This window comes from Apus apus, chromosome 12 (assembly GCF_020740795.1).
Source record: "Apus apus isolate bApuApu2 chromosome 12, bApuApu2.pri.cur, whole genome shotgun sequence".
NCBI classification, from domain to species: Eukaryota; Metazoa; Chordata; class Aves; order Apodiformes; family Apodidae; genus Apus; species Apus apus.
This window is the reverse complement of record NC_067293.1, coordinates 15,875,819-15,897,567: the sequence shown is the minus strand read 5'-3', so window position 1 is coordinate 15,897,567 and position 21,749 is coordinate 15,875,819. Positions and strand designations below refer to the sequence as shown.

General features: G+C 34.6%; 1 protein-coding gene across 2 annotated transcripts in view; it reads left to right on the top strand.

The window, feature by feature from the left end:
* PCDH11X (protocadherin 11 X-linked) overlaps positions 1-21,749 on the top strand; it is a 466,628-nt gene that overhangs the window by 80,252 nt on the left and 364,627 nt on the right. Inside the window, exon 5 of one of the 2 annotated variants that reach the window (XM_051630401.1) lies at positions 573-4,320. The exons of the other annotated variant lie outside the window; for it this stretch is intronic. Coding sequence (XP_051486361.1) covers positions 573-578 — 6 coding nt within the window. The 3' untranslated portion in view covers positions 579-4,320. Of the gene's footprint in view, positions 1-572; positions 4,321-21,749 lie in introns of those variants that run through there. 2 annotated transcript variants of the gene reach the window in all.

The window sequence follows — 21,749 nt, the reverse complement described above, 5'->3', positions numbered from 1 at the left end:
TTTCCTGACCAGCAAGTGGCTAGTGTGATAGTGCTTTCTTTCCCTCAAAATAATTGATCCAAATGGCTTGATTTTTGTGAATTTTTAGGAGTCTAACTCTTTTGATGAAAAATACATATCAAAGATGCAAAATAACCCTGCACATCAAAATACTGTATGCTCTCAGAAATTATCTTCTTGAATGAAGTCTGCTAAAACCCTGTAGAATATTTTGTATGTAGCATGATTGTCTTCAGATAACTCTAATCTTGCAACAATGCTTGGGATTTCGAGCTGATAAAGCAAAAAAAACATAGTAAGAAACCTAGATAAACATACGCGGCCATTTCTGTGGCTCCTGTTTCAGGGATTTTGTTATGTATATATAGATGTGTACAGATCTTTGCTTGTTAATAGAAACCTGAAAAGACACACACATCAAAAATGGTTGGTTACTTAGAACCTCAATTAGTTCAAGTACTTCTCAAACCATACAGTGATTGAGATGGTAGAAATTTGGAAGCAAACTTGACAATATATGGGGAAAATGATGCAGGAAAGGGCTTTTCTCATGCTGTTTCTCTGTTTGCCAGCTCTGAACGTCATCGCATCTGATGTTATATACTGAAGTCGTACGTGTACACAATGATGTTAAGCCAGCAAACATGAAAACAAGGAAATAGCACGAGAAAGCCCTTTGTCCTGTCTCTGATTGCCGAAGAAATTTATCGTCTCATCTCCAGAGGGGTTTGGAAGTGACGAACTGTTCAAGATGCCCTACTGAAAGGTATCAAGGGCAAGAATTTTTTAAAAAGAAAAGACAAAGAAATTTTAGTACTTTGTGCTATAGTGTTCTATAATGTAGTTTTGCTAAGAAAAAAGTAATGTGACCCATCCTTCTTCACAGTTGGCAGTTATGGTAAAACTATTTTGCTTGTAAACATCTTCTTGTCCCAGATTTCTTCTTATTTATTTTAGTTGAAAAAATTAGGATTTTTGTTTCTATAAATATATTAAAAGGGAGCAATAAATTTTATTAATACATTAAAAAGAGAATGTAAAGTTCTTTATACTCCCTGCGTTTAAAAAAGAATCGTTGTAACTCATAGCAACATTGTACATGTTAAGAATTAAGTGTTACTTATATCTATTCCATGATATTTTTAATGATGCTATTGCTGCTATGGATCATAAAATCACTGCTTCCTCATTTTATAGGCACAATAGTAGTAGTGAAAAATGAGTACTTCCTGCTTTCTTATTCACATTTTATAATGAATGATCACCTCTTAAATAACTGAAAGGTACTCACTTGACTTTTAAAACTAAAAGTTAATTTGCATTTTGCTTGCTGAAATGTCTAACAGGTGCCATACTTTTAACCTTATGAAATACTTTTATTTTGAAGAAGTCATTAATCCAGTCGCTTGCTTTCAAGTGTGATAAAATTGGAGACAGCATACATACTGTTTTTACTGTTAGCCAGCACATGCAGAAAAATTGGCCTACTGTTGGTTTATTTCTCAAATTATTGCTCTAAATAGTTTACGGGTTTTTTAAATTTCAAATTTTTTTAACATTATTATTTACTATTTAGCACAAATAATTTAAAAAATAAAATTTGGCTATCGTAGCTTTGTTAGCAGGTTGGGTGCAAGTTATTGTATATTACCTCACATTTTAGAGAGAAATGCTTAATATGTATCATCTATAATACTAAAATTTCATATGCAATGCCAATGTCTTAGGAAGCAAAGGAGTATAAAGAACCCTGTTTTCTGCACTTAATATGAAGACATGTAATATTAGTTTGCTAGAATATAATTAAATACAGGCACTGCTTTTAACTGGGATGTATACAGTATATATAACTTTATTTTAAAGAAAAAGTTATTAATGACTGAATTAGACTACAACTTGGAGTTCTTACACACTACTGTATGTTTGATGTAAAGGTATTTATAGGCTTGTACTTAATATTCACGTTGCCTCCGTTCTTGGACTGCAGAATGTCTATCATGACTGTTGCCTATAGTTTCCTCCACATTTGCTATCTGGCTCTTTAAAAATGTGTATTTGGGTATTTGATCTGTAAAATAAATTCTATTAATAATGAAGTACGTATTGTAATTTAGCATATTGTATTGCATAATTATAGGTATGATTGTTACAGAAACTTTCTCATTTCTGATAGTGAAATAATTTTCTTAAGAGGTTTATGTATCTGTAGGACAGTTTTGCTATTCCTGTTAATCATACCCTTGCAGCACTTATTCTTCAAGCTAAAAACCCAACACTTTCAGTGGTTAGACATACAATGATGTTATTGACTCACTCCCACAATTCAGCCAGTTGCTTTGAGGTGAAAGTTAATTCCTAATGTAGTAAGGAATTTATTCAGTAAGTATTTATTAGTGTAATAAAGATTGGTCCTGCCTATTGCTGTTAAAATTCCTTGTTTAAAGAACTGATAGGTGGGTGATGGGAAGTATTTCAAGATACTTGTTAAGAAGAATAACCTTTTGGCCTAGCAGAGTTGTTTGTCAGGAAGATAGTAGGATTTCACAGACTCTCAGTTTCTGGTTTTTATTTGTTTTTTTGAATCTTCATTTTTGCTGTTTTTATGATGATTAGGTTAGATTTCCTTGATGAGAACTCATATACATAAAATTAATCTTCAGTGAAGGAAAACACCGAATAATTTGAGTGCTTCCCTTGAAACTTTTTTCTTTTGGTCAAGGATTATTCGATTGAGATACTGGAGTAGGTTAATCTAATCTAACTTCAAGCATGTAATTTAATAATTTTAAGTGGACATATAGTTGCCCTCAGTTTTTTCTCTGGTAGTGAAAAGGCACAGACATACTTTAGCAGGTTATTTTGATCTAGAACTGCATGCACTCTAGAAGTGCCTGATTTCTTACACTGAGTATGAAGAGAACCTTTAATAAGTACCTTCTAATGTAAATGAGCCAGTTCTGTGCTTGCAGAGAAAAATATTTTTCATGAGATTCCTAGCCCGGATTGATTTTAGCTGAAGGTTGACTTTCTTCCCAGTATTTCAGTGGTCATATCATTCTAGTCTGTCAATAAAAATAATTCTAGAAGAATCTAGGATGATTTTAAACTTTAAAAAATTTACATGTGGTTGGATTATTGGTCTAATTCAGTAGTCTCCTGTCTTCAGTTCTTTCGTGAGTCACCACAGCCAAATATAATAACCCACCAAATGCACTAGGGGAAAACCAGTAGCCTCTTAAGTGGTTCAGTTTCATGTGTTTTCACTGTTTCAGTCTGTTTTCTTACATCTAAGTATCACTTAAAAAAAAAAAAAAAAATTCTTCTCTAGACTGCCATAAGATTTGCTCAGAGCTCATTTTCTTGATGGTTCAACAGCTTAATGAAAGTCTCATGAAAGCCTGATGTGTACTGACCAAATGTGAATCTCTGCTGAATATAAATTCTGTACTTTTCAATGATGTGAAGGCTAAATGGAGACAGTATAAAATTCTATATATTTTGTTTAAATAATTATTAGCACCCTGAGTCAAAGGTAGGTGTGTAAAAACTAACTCTGTTTCTCAAATGTTTCCACCAACAGAAGTACTATTTTCTGGCTGCATAAAAGTTGGAATAAATTAAGAGCGAAGATCACACAGTTGACCAAATGCTGCTTTTGACATTGAAAAAATCACTATATTTACTTAGAAAGTATGATTGAAATTCCAAAGTTACTTTATTGTATTTTAGACTGTAGTTATTATTAGTCACCATAATCTCAGTAAGTCATCCTTTTATCTGGTGCACATTGCCACCTCTATCACCAGTGCAGACAGATCTGTATCTGCAAATAAAGTCCTAGAGTTTGCTTAGTTACTGTGCAATGTGTGGCTCAGCAACAAGAATAGTTCTTTATTTATTGCTAGCTTTACAGAGTAAATTAATCACATGGCTGCTTTTAGCCCTACAATGCCAGCAGCCAAAGGTGGTGCTCAGAGTTGCTGTTCTGCATCCAGTGTCGTGTTGTCAATGCCCGGTTTCATCCAGATATGTCTACCAAAGCTCAATGCCGCTTGATCAAAATGTGCCCTGCTACCATCTGAGTTACTCCAAGGAAAAGCTATGGCACACCATCTGCAGTTTGTATGAAAGCTGCCTATTGTATCATAAAATATATTGAACTTTGGAGAGTGTCTTTCTGCATTTAGTGGAGTGAAGGACTGCAGAAGGGCAGTAGGGCGCTGTCAGGAACAAAGCTGGTTTGTGATGTAAATAGAATTATTTTATAACAAACTATAATGCTGCAGGGTTTTTTGGTTACACATTTTCAGTGATTTCCCATTTTACCATACAACATATATTTATGGTATATCCTGCTCTTAAGTATTATTTGTAAAATCTTTTTAACAAATATTTTTAATATATATTTTTGCTTTCATATTGAATTACTGAACACTGTTCCTTTTTATGTCTTATTTATCTATTTCTAAAATAAATTTTGTTTGAAGTTTATATTTGTATACCTTCTGGAGAAGCACTGTTTTTAAATACACCTCTGATTTGTTTGCTTACTGCATGCACACCATCAAATCTATACATACGCTGATATTTTTTGCAGTGGTTAAGAGATATAATTACAAAATAGCTTTTATTTGATATACACTTATCACATATTCCATTAGCAAAATTTGTAGGCAGTATATATAATATAGGGTAGATATCTGCTGATCTTAGTACCCAGTATATCTTGCTATGAATCATAGAATATTTTAAGATTAAAAAAAAATTAGATCTTTGAGTCTGTTAACCTAGTACTGGTGAGTCCAGCACTAAACCGTGTCCCTGAAAGATCAAGCAGTTAGGTTCTCACTTTTAACACATCATTTTGAGATCTGGAAAGGCTGATCTTCCCTTCTGAAAGTGTATTGGGTTCTCACTATTTTGATGACTCTCTATAAACTTGGAGGTTAGGATACAATATAAGTACAGTTCTGAATTTCAGTTCTTTCACTATTTCACTTTTACTCATTCTAGTACTGTCTCCCACTATTCTCAAATATTATCTTTTTCTATTATATAGACTAGTTCTCTGAAATCTTGCCACTGAAAATGTAATGAAAATGACATTTCTGTGTTTCCTTCAAATTGTCTCTGCTTATTGAATAAATACACACGTAAATTAAATTCAGTTATATTTGTACAAATGGATAGTAAGTTAAGTGTGTTATCAGAAATTTTTCAGGGGTGCTACTACTTTTTTCCTGCAATCTTTTAATTAGGACTTATTAATTTGTATTTATGTTTTTTGGTTTTATGGAAGGTTTTAATTAAAGCTCAAATAACTTATTTCCAATAAAAACTGAATGATGATACCAAAGATGTGAGGTTTGATTTCCCATTGCTGAATTGCAGCTAAGAATTATGAGCTGAATTCCAGTCTGTTTTCTCAGCATAGTTTTGATCCTTTCTTGCTGAGTTGTCCGTGGATGTCAGAGGGATAAACTGCCTTCTGCTTATGTTCTCTTTCCCTCTGGGCTGGGGTGTTGCCTGTGTTCTTGATATGATCACCAGGGTCTGACATGAAATTTTAATCTCGGACCTTTCCTCAAGAGTTTTTATTTTCTAGGCAGTACAAATACTTCTCTTTAATCTGTGTATCAACAGCGAATAAGTTGCAGATATGTATACATACAGACACTAGTATTTCTCTGAAAGAGTCCAGTCATAGACTTCACCTCACAAAAATACTTTTCCTAGACCCATATGTAAACTGTCGATGGGCTGATTCTTCCTCTCACTCTCTTCTAATAAAAATAAAACAGGACAAATTCTGGTCTTATCCACGCACTAGTGCTCATCTGGTTAAGATAAGCAAATGATCCACAGATGCAAGTACATATAGGTGAATGGGGTTTGGAACCTTCTTTCTTTCGAACTTTTAGACTATTTGAATAATTGGAATTATTCAGGAAAATACATGCCTTCTGTGAGTTAGATGTACTTTATGGGGAAAGAAAGAAACCCCTGAATCAAACCAAATAGTATCACAAGCCCTGTTACGTTGTAACAGTTTAAATATTTTAGATTTAAAAATATAAATTAATTACAATCAAATACCAAAATAGCTAAATATTTTCCAGCAGAAGTGGAACTTGCAGCTTCTTACAAGAATAAATCTCTGTATTTTGTTAAATTTGGAGACTTATGTCATTGTAGGGTATATTGGAAGTGCCATCTATTTGGGAGTGTGCCATTGGTGGAATTGTACTAGGAGATCTGACTTGAAGTTGAGGGACTATTTTGGCTGACATACACTTGGTATGGTGGTTTTATTTTTTGGGGGGTAAGCACTGATTTTGTGTTTTCCAGCAGATTTGTTGATAATGTAATTTTTACAGTCTTAAGATTTAAGGTTCAGGTAAGCATCTTAAACTATTTGAGAGAAAACAATAGAGCATGACAGAAGTATTCATTCTTGCCTCCCAGTTGAATGAAAAATACCTCAGCTTTTCAGTGCTGTGCATCTTTTGCACTTATCTGTGAAACCAGGTTGCCAGAGTCTATAGACAAGGTTGTGATCATGTGCAGGACCTAGGTGGTGTTAGGATGGCAAAGGATGAGAGAAAAGAAAGCTCTTGTTAGTGTATAACTTGTATTGTGGCAAGATAGCTCTACCAAAATCTCAAGTGCCATGTCAGAGATCTTGGCAGATGTAGTTTGAGTCACATTTTGATGCATTTTTACATACCTTCTGAATTGGATTGGTGTGCATTTATTATTATGGATAAAAGTAGGAAAGGGTTGTCTGCCAATCATGATTTTGTGTGAACACGTGGTTGTGTTCATATCTGAGTTGAAATGTCTCCTTTGTATTAGGTTACCATAATTGTAAGGTAGTATGTCTTAAATGTATTGTTGACTGATTTTATTGATAGAAATTCTGTTTTCCTCCCTTTGAAAGGTAAGGCATTTTGAATCAGAAGTGAGAAAGAACTGCAACTTAAGAGTTGGAAACTATTTGGTACAGTTTGCTATTTTAACTAGATTAAACTTTTTAAATTCTTAAGGATGGTACAAAAAGCTTACAGTATGGCTTACTTGTTCTCAATTTTTAAACTTACCGTAGGTAAAAATTACAGTTTTTGTAGAGCCATAAACTGCCTTCTAGCTTTGGTGCATTTTATTCCTTGAAATGTGTTTTTAAAAAAAACAACCCACAAAACCAAACAACTTTTGCTTGCAAATAGCAGTATCCAGTTATTACAACTGCATAAACATACAGGTATAAATATTTTGAGTTATCTGCTGTGAAAGCATAAGCATTTTCTATCTTCTCTTTCCTGTTTTCAAAAGCATCTGGTTTTGTGGGGTAAACATGAAACTGCCTTTAACAAACTTACCAACTGAAGCTGGAAGAGTGCTTTTCTATTTTGAATAAATATACTTGTAAACAAAACTTCAGGATGGGAAGAAAACATTGGAATATGTTCTCAAGCTTAGCAGAAAGAAGGCAGGAGTTTCTACAGCCTTCTGAGATGTTGATTGTTAGTGATTTTGAAGTTACAAGCCAATCCCACTACAATTGTAGAAGAAACATTCTTCCTGACTTATGTTAAACTCAGAACTCGGTGGGAGCTGCAACTAAGAGCTGCTGCCGCTTTTAAAGGTATTCTTGGTACTGTTATTAGCAGCAGTGAGCAGCATTGTACAGTCCAAGCTGAGTCAGTTTGATAGTATTTTTTAGAGCTGAGTGGGAACAATGGGTTTACCAGAAATCCTACAAGAAAATCCTGTTTTCCTCCCTCAAGATAACAGTAAGCTACTCTTCCAAATATGAACATCTAATACTTTTCAGATGTATGTCCATTAGACACATTCCAATGAAAAAATAGCTTTTAAGTAGATTTTCATTCTTCACACTAAGCATTTACCTTTTAAACTCTTACTTTCTACAGTATAGGGCTGTAGAAATTTAAATATGCACAAAAAAGAGGGTAATTTTCTAATACTTTTGAAATGCTGATTTTCTCTGGAAGGGAATCTTCTAAGATATTTCTTGCTGTTAGTAGCATCAATTAATGCTTTTTAAATGGCCCAAAGCAGATTTTTATTTCAACCTAGCAAAATGACATTGTGACTAAATTAAAAAGACATAGATAAATAGATTGGTCTTTGCTTACATATGGGGCAATGATCAAACCTACTTATTTTGGTAACATTAGGCTTTCGGATTCCTTCAAACTCACTAACTCAAAGATAATAACTTCCAAGTATATTCTTTGACCATTATATGGCCCAAGTTGTGTAATCCTTGCTGATTCAGTTCCCCTTTTTCACCAGATTTATTGTAAGACCACTTCTGTGTATTACTCCTTTGGCCAGCTTCCTAACTCAAGTTACTTCATATTCTGGTCATCAGATACTATCTTTGTTCTTTCATGGTTTAAAAGAATGCCTGTATGGTATAAGATGAGATTCTTGTTTTCTGGTTTCTAATTGAGGGTTTAGGATTGCCTTATTTATATGCTTGCCTATTTTAATTTAAATATATTGTAACTATGATAGGGTTTTTTGTGTAACAGTTGATATGTATCAACTTGACTTTTGGCCAGAGCACTGTTATAATAACCAAAGGAATTAATATCAGGTGTATAAGTCTCCTTTAACAATGTATTATAGCCATTTAGGTTGTGTTGATGAGTCACAGAATATATATCTTTGTTATATCAGAGTTCTTAAAGATTGCAGATCATGGAATCATAGAATAATTCAGGTTCAGAGTACTCATGGAATGCACCGAGAACAATCATGTGCTCAAAACTAGGCTAATTTAAATCAGTTTGTAGTGGACATTGTTTGGTTCATGTCTGAGCATCTTCTGAGGATGGACATTCCAAAACCTTTCTGAAAAGCTACTTGATGTTTGACTACCCCATGGTGAAAAATTTTTCCTTGTCTTCATTGGCAAGTTTTCCTTTGGGAAAACTGAACCACTTCACTTGAGGAAGCTGCAGGATAAGTTGCACTTTTGTCTGTATCTCCATCTTCCTCATCACTTCTAAATATTGAGCAGTCTTCAGCTGTCTCATGGTACTTCACCAAACATATTTTAATTTTTTCCAGTCTTCACATCTGTTGCACTCTTTTTGTTCTAACGCAGATGTTGGTGTGTTACATCATCACACTTTCTTCTGTGTCACTCCGTAGTATTGCTAATACAGAACCCGTGAATATGATTTTAAACTAATACTGAAAACCAAGCATGTCTGGGAGAATTTGACTCTTTTCCATGCCAGTACTTCTTCTTTAAAGTACTTTTTCCTATTCAGCTAATTATTGGGATCCTCTAGGAATCCCCAGGGATATTCTCAGAACTCCGAGATTGATGCATTCTTATGTCAGTGCAAATGTATTTCTGGATAGGCAGGTATATATGTAGGTGTCTCAGGGGATATCAGAATCTTCATCATTTTTATGGATCCACTATTTATATGTATAAACATCTAAATTAATTCATTTACTTACAGATGTAAATATTTTAAATATATCTTCATGTAAATATTTTAAATACATCTATTGCATTTTCAGAGGAAAGCATACTGTTTTCTGCTCACTTGTTTGTCTCAAACTTTTTTATTTGTTTTTATTTTATAAATACTTCGAGTTTTCATTTCCATTCCATCTGGTTCTACTAGTGAAAGTGATAAGTTGATATAGTCATGATTGTTTTACTTACAAAGTAATGACTGCATCAAACCTTTTCAGAAACTATATGTGAAAGCTGGATATTAAAAGCAGATAGAAATGACGGAATAATACTGTCAATAGCAGTTAAAGAAGGCAAATGTAATTGGAAATAAAAATATTGCTTGTTTGTTTTTTTTCTGTATACAAAGTGTATGGTGGGGCAATTATCTGTTGACTTTTAGCTGCCAAGCATGATTTATTAGTTATAATAATCTTGTTTTGAAACAGTGAACACAGATAAGACAGCATGTGCTCGGTTGTGTGAGGGTTCCAACATCTGTCCTGATAAACTTTTTACTGGAAGTCTTGTTGGAATTGGGAAATGACAACATGAGTTCTTAAATGGATATGAAAGAAACAAAGTAAATGGGGGGTGGGAGGGATTGGAAGGCAAGATTTCATTATTTCATTGCCCCTTTTTAACACATTAACTGCTTGAACTGTTTGTTTTTATGATTCCAGATGGTAGCAAGATGCATAAATGAATAAAGTGAAATAGAACAAACCAAATGCTTGGCTGCTGTTCAAGAGCAGCTAAGGCTAAGCTTTATTAAATTCACATGAGGACATAACTGTGGAACTTCACAGAATTAACTGCAATAATCTGGCTCATGGAGAGCATCATTCTTCATCAGATAGACGGGAGAATCTTAAAATTTTATCATGGAAAAAATAAAAGCCCATTTGGGATTTTAGTTTTCAGAGGGCGTTGAAATCTGAATTGAATTCTTGAGTGAAATCTGTCTCTGTACCACAAACAGAATCAGCCTGCACAGTCCAGTTTTATAAATCCAAACTTTTAAGTGTTTGTTCTTTCTCAGTGGCAAAGTAGAGAATACTTCAAAGAAAGTTTGTGTGTTCTGTGTTAGAACTCTTCCCCGTGTCATGTGAAGTCCTTTTAGGAATAAGTGTATCTATATTTTAAAAGAGGTGAAAGTATTACATTTTAAAATTATAGTAGACATACTAACTTATATGTAAATAGGAAAAAAAATATAAAGCTGACTAAACCAAATATTTTGGATGATGTTGTGAAGGGTATAATTCACATTATTGATGCCTTTTTTTGTGATCGTAGAGCGTTTTTTTTCTGCTGTTGAATGGCTGTCTCTAACTCAGTGCTTCTCAGACACTTAGTGTCACTTAATGAAATCAGCTTTAATCAAAATTTGCTTCTTAAAAATATGCTATTTTTCTCTTATTTCTCTTCACTGAAACTGCAAAATTACTGCTCAGAATTTCTGATAAAAGAGTAAAAATGTTTTCCTCAAAAACACTGAAGTACATTTCCTGCCAATGCTTACAGGATGTATTTTGTTTAATTTTCCATTTAAATATAATTTATTCAAATTGAATTTCATTCTTAAAGCTGCATTCCTAAACTGTATCTCTGTATTTAAAAAAAAAGGAAAGGGAAAATGCAAAATCACAGAGCTAACTGACTCAGAGCACCCAAGTCTGTTGAGGAGCTCATCAGGAAAAAGCAAAGGAAGGAATAAATCTGGTGTTGTATTCTCTTTACATTCCCTTGGCTATGTTAGTCCAGGATGGTTCCTGTGCAATATCTTCTGTACCAGATTAAAAGAAGGTCATTGCATGGGTGGAGATGGATCAATTGGAGAATCTACACAGCACTTCATAGTATCTGGGGATCCTCAGAGGAGGTTTCCTTCAGTGGACAGCTAAGAGTATTTACTGGGCTTTATTTCAGTAGAACAAAGAGTAGCCTGACTTAATATTGACCTAGTTTCTAGTTGCATGTCGTAATGCATTTACACTCTATAATGACTTAACTGTTTTTCCCATTTGCCTGCATAGAAAAGTGAAGCAAATAAGCAACAGTGTACTGATCTCTGAAAATATCTCGCCTGGAGAGATAATTGTCACAGCCAGAATTGAGTCTCTTGAGTAAAAGTTTCAAAGTGCAAAAGCCAGAGAAGTGAAAGTGTCTTTATCTTGTGGAAAACAATACATTATCAACATGACTCTGTTAATTGCAAGGCTTTCTCATAAATTAAATGAAAACTGCTGAAGGCTGCACAGGGAAAATGTGCAGGGAAGATCACTATAGTGTCCACAGGATAGTGAGCATCAGCTATGACTACTGAACTTCAGAGTGTTTACTGAAGTTCATAGTCAGAGAAATTAAGAAACAGGTGACATCATTTATTGAGTCCTGCAAATCTTGGTATTTACACAACTGATGGCTCTTGTAAAGTAATTTACTCCCACTCAATCTGTACACAGCATGAATCAGGAGAAGAGATGAAATTCCTTTTAAGGAAAGCTTCATATGTCTCTGTATAAGATTTTCTGTTTCAGAGGTCAAGAAGATTTTTACACAATGACATAGCCTAAACGGTAACTCTAATATGACAACTTGAATATTTCTAAATGTAGTTTCCTCCCCCTCTTTTCCTTATTTGGTGGGGTGTTATTTTGTTGGTTTGTTTGTCGTTTTTTTGGTTGGTTGGCTTTGTTGTGTGCAAGTTTTTTTGATACTTCAGGGTTCTTTCCCAAGTCTTGAATGTGTTACACCCCCCACATTTTATTTTTCTTTTCACTGGAGACTGTACATAAAGCTTTTTATAGCTCTCTGGCCATTTGGCCAAATTCAGCACAGTATCTTGAAATTATTCAATGCTAGATACAGGATCAGTGCAAATATATATTCAGGTTTTTTGTAACAAAAATACTTTGTATGACAGGCACTTGTGTCCTGTTCTGTCTCTTGTAGGTTAATTTGAAAAGATTAGACTACTAACATCTTTTGATCTTACGTGTCTTTAAAACTTCGATTGTTTTTAATCCTCCATTTAAATGAACATAAATTTTTTTTTTATAGGTCTGAATGATTCATTATCTTCCAAAAGTTACATATAATTAAGGTGGGCATTACATGGAAATAAAATTAAAATGAGTAGAAGGCAGTTACTGTTTTGATCAAGTCCCTTGTAGTTGGTTTGGGTAACATCAAACACATGTTGATTTTGTTCTGGGGGCCTGAATAACTCATTTCCCTGTTTTCTTCTTTGAAAATGAAGTGAAAGACTGAATCTGGCTGCTTGGTGAGCTTGAAGGTTCGTCAACGCCACAAATACAGAGCTTACTTGAAAGCTACCCACAGTTATTCCTGAAAATAATAGTCCAGTGGTGTGTATAAATAATAATGGCCAGAAAAAAAGTCTGTCATATGTCATAATAGATAACAATTTCTCCTTGTGAAACCAACCCAAATAAAAATGCTCTGATTTAATCAGAACTGTTTTCCTTTCCCTGTGTCAATCAAACCTTTCTTATTGATAATCTGAACAAAATAGGGTGAGAACACAAGGTCTATTTTTGTGTTATTAAGATGAAAAGATTCTGCCAAGGTTTGATATCATTTGAGATGCAGAGGCTGTTACAGGATCATAATGAATATCTCATATATCTGCAAAAAGGGCTTTTTGTCAAGATAAAATCCTGATGAAAAATGCCACTTACTCTTCATTTTCCATCAGGCAGGTTTAAAGACTGCAAGTCAAGAATGTAAATCTATATTTAATGGAGATATCTAGTTTAGGTCTCTGTGTGCTGAAATGTGAACCTTGAAATCAGTCACTTCTGATTAAAAAAAATAATATTAAAAATAGACTCAGTTATCTCATATTCAAATACAGAATATTCTATTAATAAATCAGAAAATTACCAATGGATGTCACAACTTTATGTAAATAATTATTTAGTGAATTGTTTCCAGGGGAAAAAGTATCTGACTAGTAATTTTTAATTTATATACTTCAGAAGTACTAAGCTTCATGGGTAAAGAAATCAGCCTAGGTACAATGAACCAAAAGTTGCTATATGCTGATTTCCTACAATAGTTCATGACTGTCACAGTTTCTGTTAAGATAGAAGAAGGTTATTATTATTAACTGCTTTCTGTTCATTTCAGGTTTTGTCTGGCAGTGCCACACATCTGATACTGACTTTGTAAAGAATATTATTCAGGACAGGGAGTGAGGAGCTGGAGCAGGATGTTCCACTACTATTAAAAAAGTTATGGGAATTCACAAATGAAAGTTTTGTAATCTTACCCAGGGATTGTGGAAGATGGCCTTAATTTGTTCTGTCCTGTAATTTATGTGTGGTTGTAGGTTTTGTATGGATTTTCTTTTTTGTAATTGTCTTTGCCATAGCCATACTGTGGCTGGAGATTGGAAGGAAAAGCAAAAAAGGTTGTAAAAGCTTGAGAGCCATTTTGTTTTTGAAAAGGAGAAACTGGGTTGATCCAGGTTAAATGGTTACAGCTGGATCAACCTTTGAATTAGACACAAACGCAAACTGCAACACCTTACAGGTCAGCACTATGCCAGCTGTAACCAGGAGAGCATAGTGAGAAGGAAAGGCAAATTAGCAGAACATAATGTAATAAATTTCTGAGAGGCTATCCAAAGCCAGATAGGTGGAAATGGGATACAACTTCTTTGTTAAGTAATAACAGAGAAAATAAAATGAAACTTAATTTCAAGTCCTGCCATTTGGAGTGTTGTTGAGGGTGAATGGGATTTTCCTAATGAAAGACATAGAGTTATAATGCACAGCTACCCTGATGGTACACCATGGGGTTTGTGCAAAGTCAATGGGCCATGTTGAGGTGAAGGTAGGATCTCCCTGAGGCAATCTTCATACTGAAGCCCTTAGACTGACACAAGTGAACGTTTTGTACATACTTGAGTAGCAGAGATGCTGAAAAGTGATGTGTTAATGTTTTACTTTTTGCTATTTTTGGGTTACTTAATTCTTTTTCACAAGTTTACAGCAGATTGGCTGACATACTGGATCAGTCAATACGTTGTATCCGGCCTGCTCAGCTGTTAGCAGGCTGAAGCACAAGCTTGGGGAGGGAGAGTAATAGAGCAGAGACAGCCTTACTGTTCACTTTATGATATGTAGTGTTTGTTGTTGAAGACAGACATCAGAATCTCATAGTGATTTCTTCCAATAGTTTCCCTTTTGAGTGACTGTAAATGTAGCAGAATTTTTTTAAATGAAGGATTTAGGTTGGACTTCATTTGTTCTCAAGGAGGTGAAGGAAAAGAGGCACACCTAGAGAATCATCTGCTGTATCAGTCTCAAATACCTAAATAAGCTGGGATGAATCACCCTCTGTAACTGCCTTTCCTCTATGTACTTTATTAAGAGCTATATAAATACATAGCTTTTAGATAGATAAAGTGGAGTAAGATGATTTCTGAGATGGTTTCTGAAATCTCATACAAGAATAATTTTCACAACTAGGGCTCACAGAGCGGAGAAGATGTTGAAGCTCTGACCTTCAGTACTGTAGGCATATGTATTGTCAGTTAAAAAGACCCGAGGTAATTAAATGACAATGCAGAGAGTTTTCCAAGTGAGTAGAAGCATTGTACTCGTATTTTCACCATTGATTCTAATGTTTGGGTGCTTGTTCCATGTGTGTTGTTAGAAGCTGTTTGAAATATTAGTAAATTTTACTGTGTGAAGTGAAATTAATCTGATACTTTCCCTTATTTTTGTAGAATAAACTTTTAAAATACTACTTTATAACAAATGTATTTCTTACTTTTGAAGTAATCTCTATTAACGATGCCATTTTTATTGGTGTCTTTCTATCAGTCTGATTGATTCACCTCCTTTACCCTTTGCTATAAACTGATTAAAAATTCAAGTGCACACATTGTGCTTGTTATTTGGGTGTTTAATTCATCACCAGGATATTTAATAAATGTTTTTAAAAGGACTTTGGAGCTTGTGTATGTAGTATATAAGCACATACCTCCATATTACCAGCAGACAACCTATGGTGCATCCTGGTACATTCCAGTAATCCAAAAACTGTTCCTGAGTAGAAAGTGTAAGTGTTCTCTTCAGGCAGTGTGAGTAGTGTAATGACTTTCTTGTTTGCAAAGTTCACAGGTGTCAACATGCATGTTTTTGCTTCCTTTGGTACTATCTAACCTTTGCGAAAATGCTGCAGTCAATGAAGCAGTGGTCAGATTAGTAAATCTTTTTGGCAACACATCGCTATAAGATAAAGTTCATGTCATGAGAGAAGTCACAGTTTATGTCTTTTTGAGCTGTATTCCTATACTACAGCAAAACACTTTGGGAGAAGTAGTCAAATTTAGAAGTTGTTTTCAGAAAACACTAGGTATTTCATCACGTACTTACTACTATCTACTGTCTTTCTACTTTTGCCACATACTACTATCAAAGCCTACATTAACCTAATGGTTTTTAAGAGTTCATGTTCCCTGTGGATTATGCTGCCAGGGCTGCTTTTGGAAAAAGTGGACTAAGAATGATAATTCTTCCTTTGGAATGAGTACTATGCAGAGTAGAAAGAACCTTATGGTATGGGGAAAACTGGAATTTACCTCTACGGTAATATAATTCTGCCTTTTGTGAAAAAGGCCTGTTGCTCTTTTACTGTTACCGGAAATAGATATCCCAAATCTCATAAACTGTCATCCCATATGATAATAATTAACATATTTATTGTGGTGTCCAGAAGTATTTTGAAGTCTTATTAACATCTGACAGTTGAACTTTATTTTCAACACAAGTGCAGCTCCCATCATGTCAGGGTTTACATGTGTTGCAGTGATACGGTAAAGCTGCTTTTACGCTGTGATGCATTTTCAGACTGGAGAGTCCTGATACTTGTGAGATTTAAGAAGTAGAAAAAAATACAACCCAAACTATGTTTTAATCTCATTTCTACTAATATAATTTAATGAAAAATTTACTTCTGATGCCTGCATTTTGATAAACCTTAAAAACTCTCTACTATTACTGTTTATTGTTTGGCTAGTTTTTATTCAGGGCCACATCTTCGGTTTATTTTAATGGAAAATCAAAGGTACAGTTATTATTTGATGCTTCATTTAATTTGATTTCTTCTAGTTTGGAGAAATAACATACTTTTATTGTATGAAAGGACAAAAAAGCATAATCATGAAGAAGTAGAATGATACTCTGTAAAGACATTTATGTAATCTTGCATACTTGTTCACAGTTTTGCTCTGTAAGAAAACTGCAAGGGGATGAAACCTCAAGAGAAGCAGCTCTGTGAAATGAGAACAGTATCAGAGCACAAAGTGTCTCGCTAACCTTTAAAACACGATGGAGTCCCACGCAGTTTTCTTCATTCGGAAGCAGTCTGCAGCTCTTTAGCAGCAAACCAGTCAGTTGATTTCTCACTCACTTTGATGCACGAGTTGAAATTTAATTTAAAAAAAAAATATCTCTTGGAAAATTGTATTAATGAAGGTTCATTTTCATATCATTATGTCCAGCTTTCTTTCATTATTGGATCGGTATACGGGTTCTCTTTTTTTTTTTCCCCCTCAGTGCCCAGCTCTAAATCTAGAGGCTTTTCCTGCATGTGTTTCTTCAATGCCTTGAAATCAGTGTGGTAATCTGCTACCAGTTTCTTCCGTCCTATCTTGCTGTATTAATTTTAGATGCAGAATTTTATAGGTTGAAGTTTTAAAATCATCTGTCCTTCACTGTGCTTTAACATCTTGTTTTATTTCTTTGTTGAGTGGCAAAAAATTGCTATTTCTTTATAGTAAATTGTTTTGAATTCTATATTAATTCTATATGGAATGAAGCATCTTTGCATGATCTCAATACTGAACAACAAAAAATGTGAAGATACAGTAATGAAAATATTTCAGTGAAAGGTGAAGCTCTGGATCAAAAGTCAGTATCTGCTCTTTGCTCACTCTTATTTTTTACCTTGTATTGCTTACCTTTAGTGACTCAAAGCACTGAAACTTGATTATCATAGTGAATTGAGTACTCATATTTTACAGTGAATTCCAAAGAGACTTAATTTGCTCAGTAGCTGAAGCTTCTTAGTGTCACATGGTAGAGTTTGAGGTCATTCCTGTTCTTCAGAAATTCTTACTTTTGTACTTGCTTAAAATTGACTGTGCAAAACTATGCAGGTTAACTTCCCTTTCAGTACAGAAGGTTAATCATTGACTTCTGGGGAAGCAGAGTAAGGTTGACACAAAGCTTTACAAAATTCCATTTATCCTGTTTTCATTGCAGGATATAGTTAAGAAGAGAGCCAGTATAAAACAGGGAGGTTAACGGTGAATGGAGGTGTCACTGAAATGATTGAAGTTACAGATGACTCCCATTACTATCACTCTTATCTAATATAATACTGATTTATCTTAAAGTATTTAATTTTTCAATGTCTTTTACACTTTAGATACTGTCTTTTTAGCCATATGCCAGACTGGTACGGGATACACTGAGAACTATACCATTTATGACAGTACATGAAGTCAGATCATTGTGTTCATCTGAATAAAGAAGCATTACATTAAACTAAACTGTAGATTCAATCCCAAATTTGAAGCAGAAATTGCTTTGGTTTTGAGTAATCAGAGATGTGTGTGTACACATTTCTTTTACTGGTTGCTTACAGATGTCTGTAGGAAAAAAAAGTTTAAGTACAAGAATTTAAACATTGAAGAGTGAAGAAGGCCTGTACTTAGAGCCATTAAAATCAAGGCTTCTCTTTGTTAGTCCACTGCTACTTACATCTATTTACTGGGGTTTCTTTCTTACTGACAGGTTAAATTAGGACTGGATGAATCTAAGTTTAAACAAGGTCTCTCTGGCTTGATAGGATTAAGGCAGTGGATTGATGCAAGTGAGGTGTAATGGAGCCATTACTTTGCTACTTGTAGAGAGAGGGAATTGCCAGCATAGGAATGATGATCTGCATGCTCTTTTTATGAAGGAGAGGTTACTAGGAAGCAGTGGAAGAGAAGGAAAAAAAGTGGTCTTTCATTTTAGCAAACAAAAAGCAAGGGTTCACTCAACACATTGCCCATTATTATATGTACAGGGAAAATGCAAGAGCAAGATTTAGAAACTGTGGATTATGAGAGGGTTTTAAATACAATATGAAATTTCTTGATCTCTTTTTTTGAAGAGAACTTGTGTTGCAGTCGTGAAGTTTGTTGCTGTACACTGTCCTGCATCTTTTTTCACTTTGGAGGCCTCTAAGTAAGGACATGCTTGAATCAGTGGGATGCAAGAACAAACTTGTGCTGGACAGCAAATCTGTTTATATGCAATGTTGTTGATAAAGATAGAGCAGCATTCATTTATAGAAATATCTGTTCAGTCTCCCAGAATGTGTTGAAAATTTTTTTGTCATGGATGTTAAGCAAAGTATTCACAGTAGAACCTAGTGTCAGTTTGTTTGCAACAGTCAATTCCCACACTCTGCTAAATACATTAATAGTTTTTTGTGAATGATGTAGGAACTCACAATTTGGAAACCATTGGTATTATTTTGGCAGCATTTAGAACAGATGTTGTGGCTTCATAATCTTCAGCCACCATTAGCTATATTTCTGTACCAAGAATGTGCAAGCTTTTGGAAAAAAAATTCAGAGTAATTACTATTGCACATAGTTCCACATAGCAGGGAATAACTTGACTTGTTATCCATTATTTAAAGGAACTATATCACTTCAGAAAACTGAGTATTTTTAGGTGGCCAGGAAAAAGATTTTATTAAGTTGAAAGTATTTTCTTTAATTACACTTCAACAATTCACAGTTTAAGAAAAATTACCCTTTTAACAAGGCAAATATAATTAATCACTGCAGAGAATTCAGGGTATATATGGTATAGGAATCTCATGTAAAATAATATCTCCCCAAATAAAACGTCTCTTTAAAGGATTTGTTTGTTTGTTTGTTTTACAACAGGTAATAAAACTCTGTAAGCATAGCCTAGGAGTGTGTGATGGAACCTCTTAATGAGAGGAACATTGATTGATAGAGTTAAGTTTTTTTCGGTGATGACCAGTGATAGGACAAGGAGTAATGGATACAAGTTGGAGCATAGAAGGTTTAAGATGAATATCAGGAAAAATTTTTTTTACTGTAAGAGTGACAGAGCACTGGAACAGGCTGCCCAGAGAGGTTGTGGAGTCTCCTTCGCTGGAGACATTCAAAACCCGCCTGGACACCTTCCTGTGTGATGTACTCTAGGTGACCCTGCTCTGGCAGGGGGGTTGGACTAGATGATATTTCGAGGTCCCTTCCAACCCCTAGGATTCTATGATTCTATGATTCTATGATAGGTGTTGGTATTTAGCAGTAAAATTGTTTCAGCAGATGTGACCCATTAATTAGAGGGAAATGAAGAACTGATCCTAGAAAGGATCTGAGACTGGATTAGATATGTACAGATTCATTGTGCCTAAAGATAATCTTCCCAAATAACTGCATAGTATAAATAATGCTCCATTGGATGATTGATTTCACTCAGTGTCTCTGTTTCTCTGTTTTATTTTGAGTTGGAAGTAGTAATGGTAACTGGAGAATGGGCAAGATATCTTCTGTGTGGGATGTGTTGTGATGCAGACATTCAAAACATACGTTAAGTCCCTGGACAGAATAGGTTATAAGCTTTGGAAATACGACTGATGTTTCTTCTTGTTCATACTACTGAATAAATAATTAATTTTACTCACTTTACCCCTGTCTGAAAGAAAATTAGATTAAAAACTGTACTGAAATCTATTTTAGGAGGTTTGACCTAGGAGGTAACATACCGTTCTAACAATGTTATTTTCCCTGCCTATTGTTACACACCTCCTGAAGTTCCACCCAGCTAAATAAATGAAGTTCACAAAGTTTGAAGGTGTCTTGTTACAGTGGAAGCTTCTCTTTCTGTTTCTGGTAGATCTGTAATCCCTCATTTCCATATTGCAGCACTCTGCACCTAAATGCCTACAAAGCGAGAACTAATTCTGTATTCTTTTAAGTTTTGTGTGAATAATTATCAGGCTTGAACAGGAAATAGCCTGCTTGAAATTGTAGTAAGCTTAAGTGACTCCTTTTTAAAGGATGAGCTAGAGAATATGAAACTGTTCCTAAGTACAAGCCCTATTGACACAACCATCTAGAAGCCAAGTGTTGCTAAGTATTTCTTGCTTGAATTAACTTACATACAAAAGCTGTCCTGAGGTAAAAGCACAGGAGAAGGGCATATTAGTTTCACCACAAGGAAAGTTAGGTGAGGTCACCTGTATGGTGAGGCACATTGTTGAGGCCTTATTTATCTCACAATATTGTCATCTCACCTTTATTTTGTTGTTGTTATTTCTTTTTCCTTAGAGCTGGAATTTCTCATGCAAAACAGCAGCTCAGCAGTTTTTTAACAATGAAATAACCTTAAATGTGTACCTTCATTTTACAATTACTCCAATTTATCATCAGGAAGAGGCTTTTGCTAAATGATTTTTTTGGCTTCCTTGGTCGATATGAGATTCCAATCAAACAGATACTTTGACATTTTTAAGCTTTAAAATATTATAACATTAATGAGTTCAGTAATGGTTAATTTTATGCATTTCTCTCGCCTTCCTAACAGGATGAAATGTGCCAATGTTTTCTATCTGGCAAGAAGATTCTAACTTCTTCTAATTTTCTTAACTCTCATACTCATGATAAGGATTTTATGTGGTATAATATATCTTTTACATCAGTCAAAATAGCTGTAAGAAGTAAATCCAATTCAATATTTTATAGATTATTTACGCAATTGAGTAGCCCAAGTTTTAGAATCGTCATGGTTGGAAAGGACCTCTAAGATCACAGAGTTCAACCATCAACAAAAAACCCCCACAAACAACTACACACACTCCACCAAAAACCACAAATCACCCCACAACCTCAGCCTCTAGAGTGTGCCCCGAAGTGCCACATCTACATGTTTCTTTAGTGCCTCCAAGGATGGTGACTCCACCACCTCCCTGAACAGGCACTCTTTCAGTATAAAAATTCTTCCTAATTTAATTTCCCAATTTAAACCACCCCTGCCACAACTTCAGGCCATTTCCTGTGGTTCTAGTATTAAAATACAAAAGCAATTTCTGCAAATATTTTTGGTACTCTTCTAAGATATTCCAAATTTAGCTACTACTTAGTGTGTTGTATGCCAGGGTTTTTCAT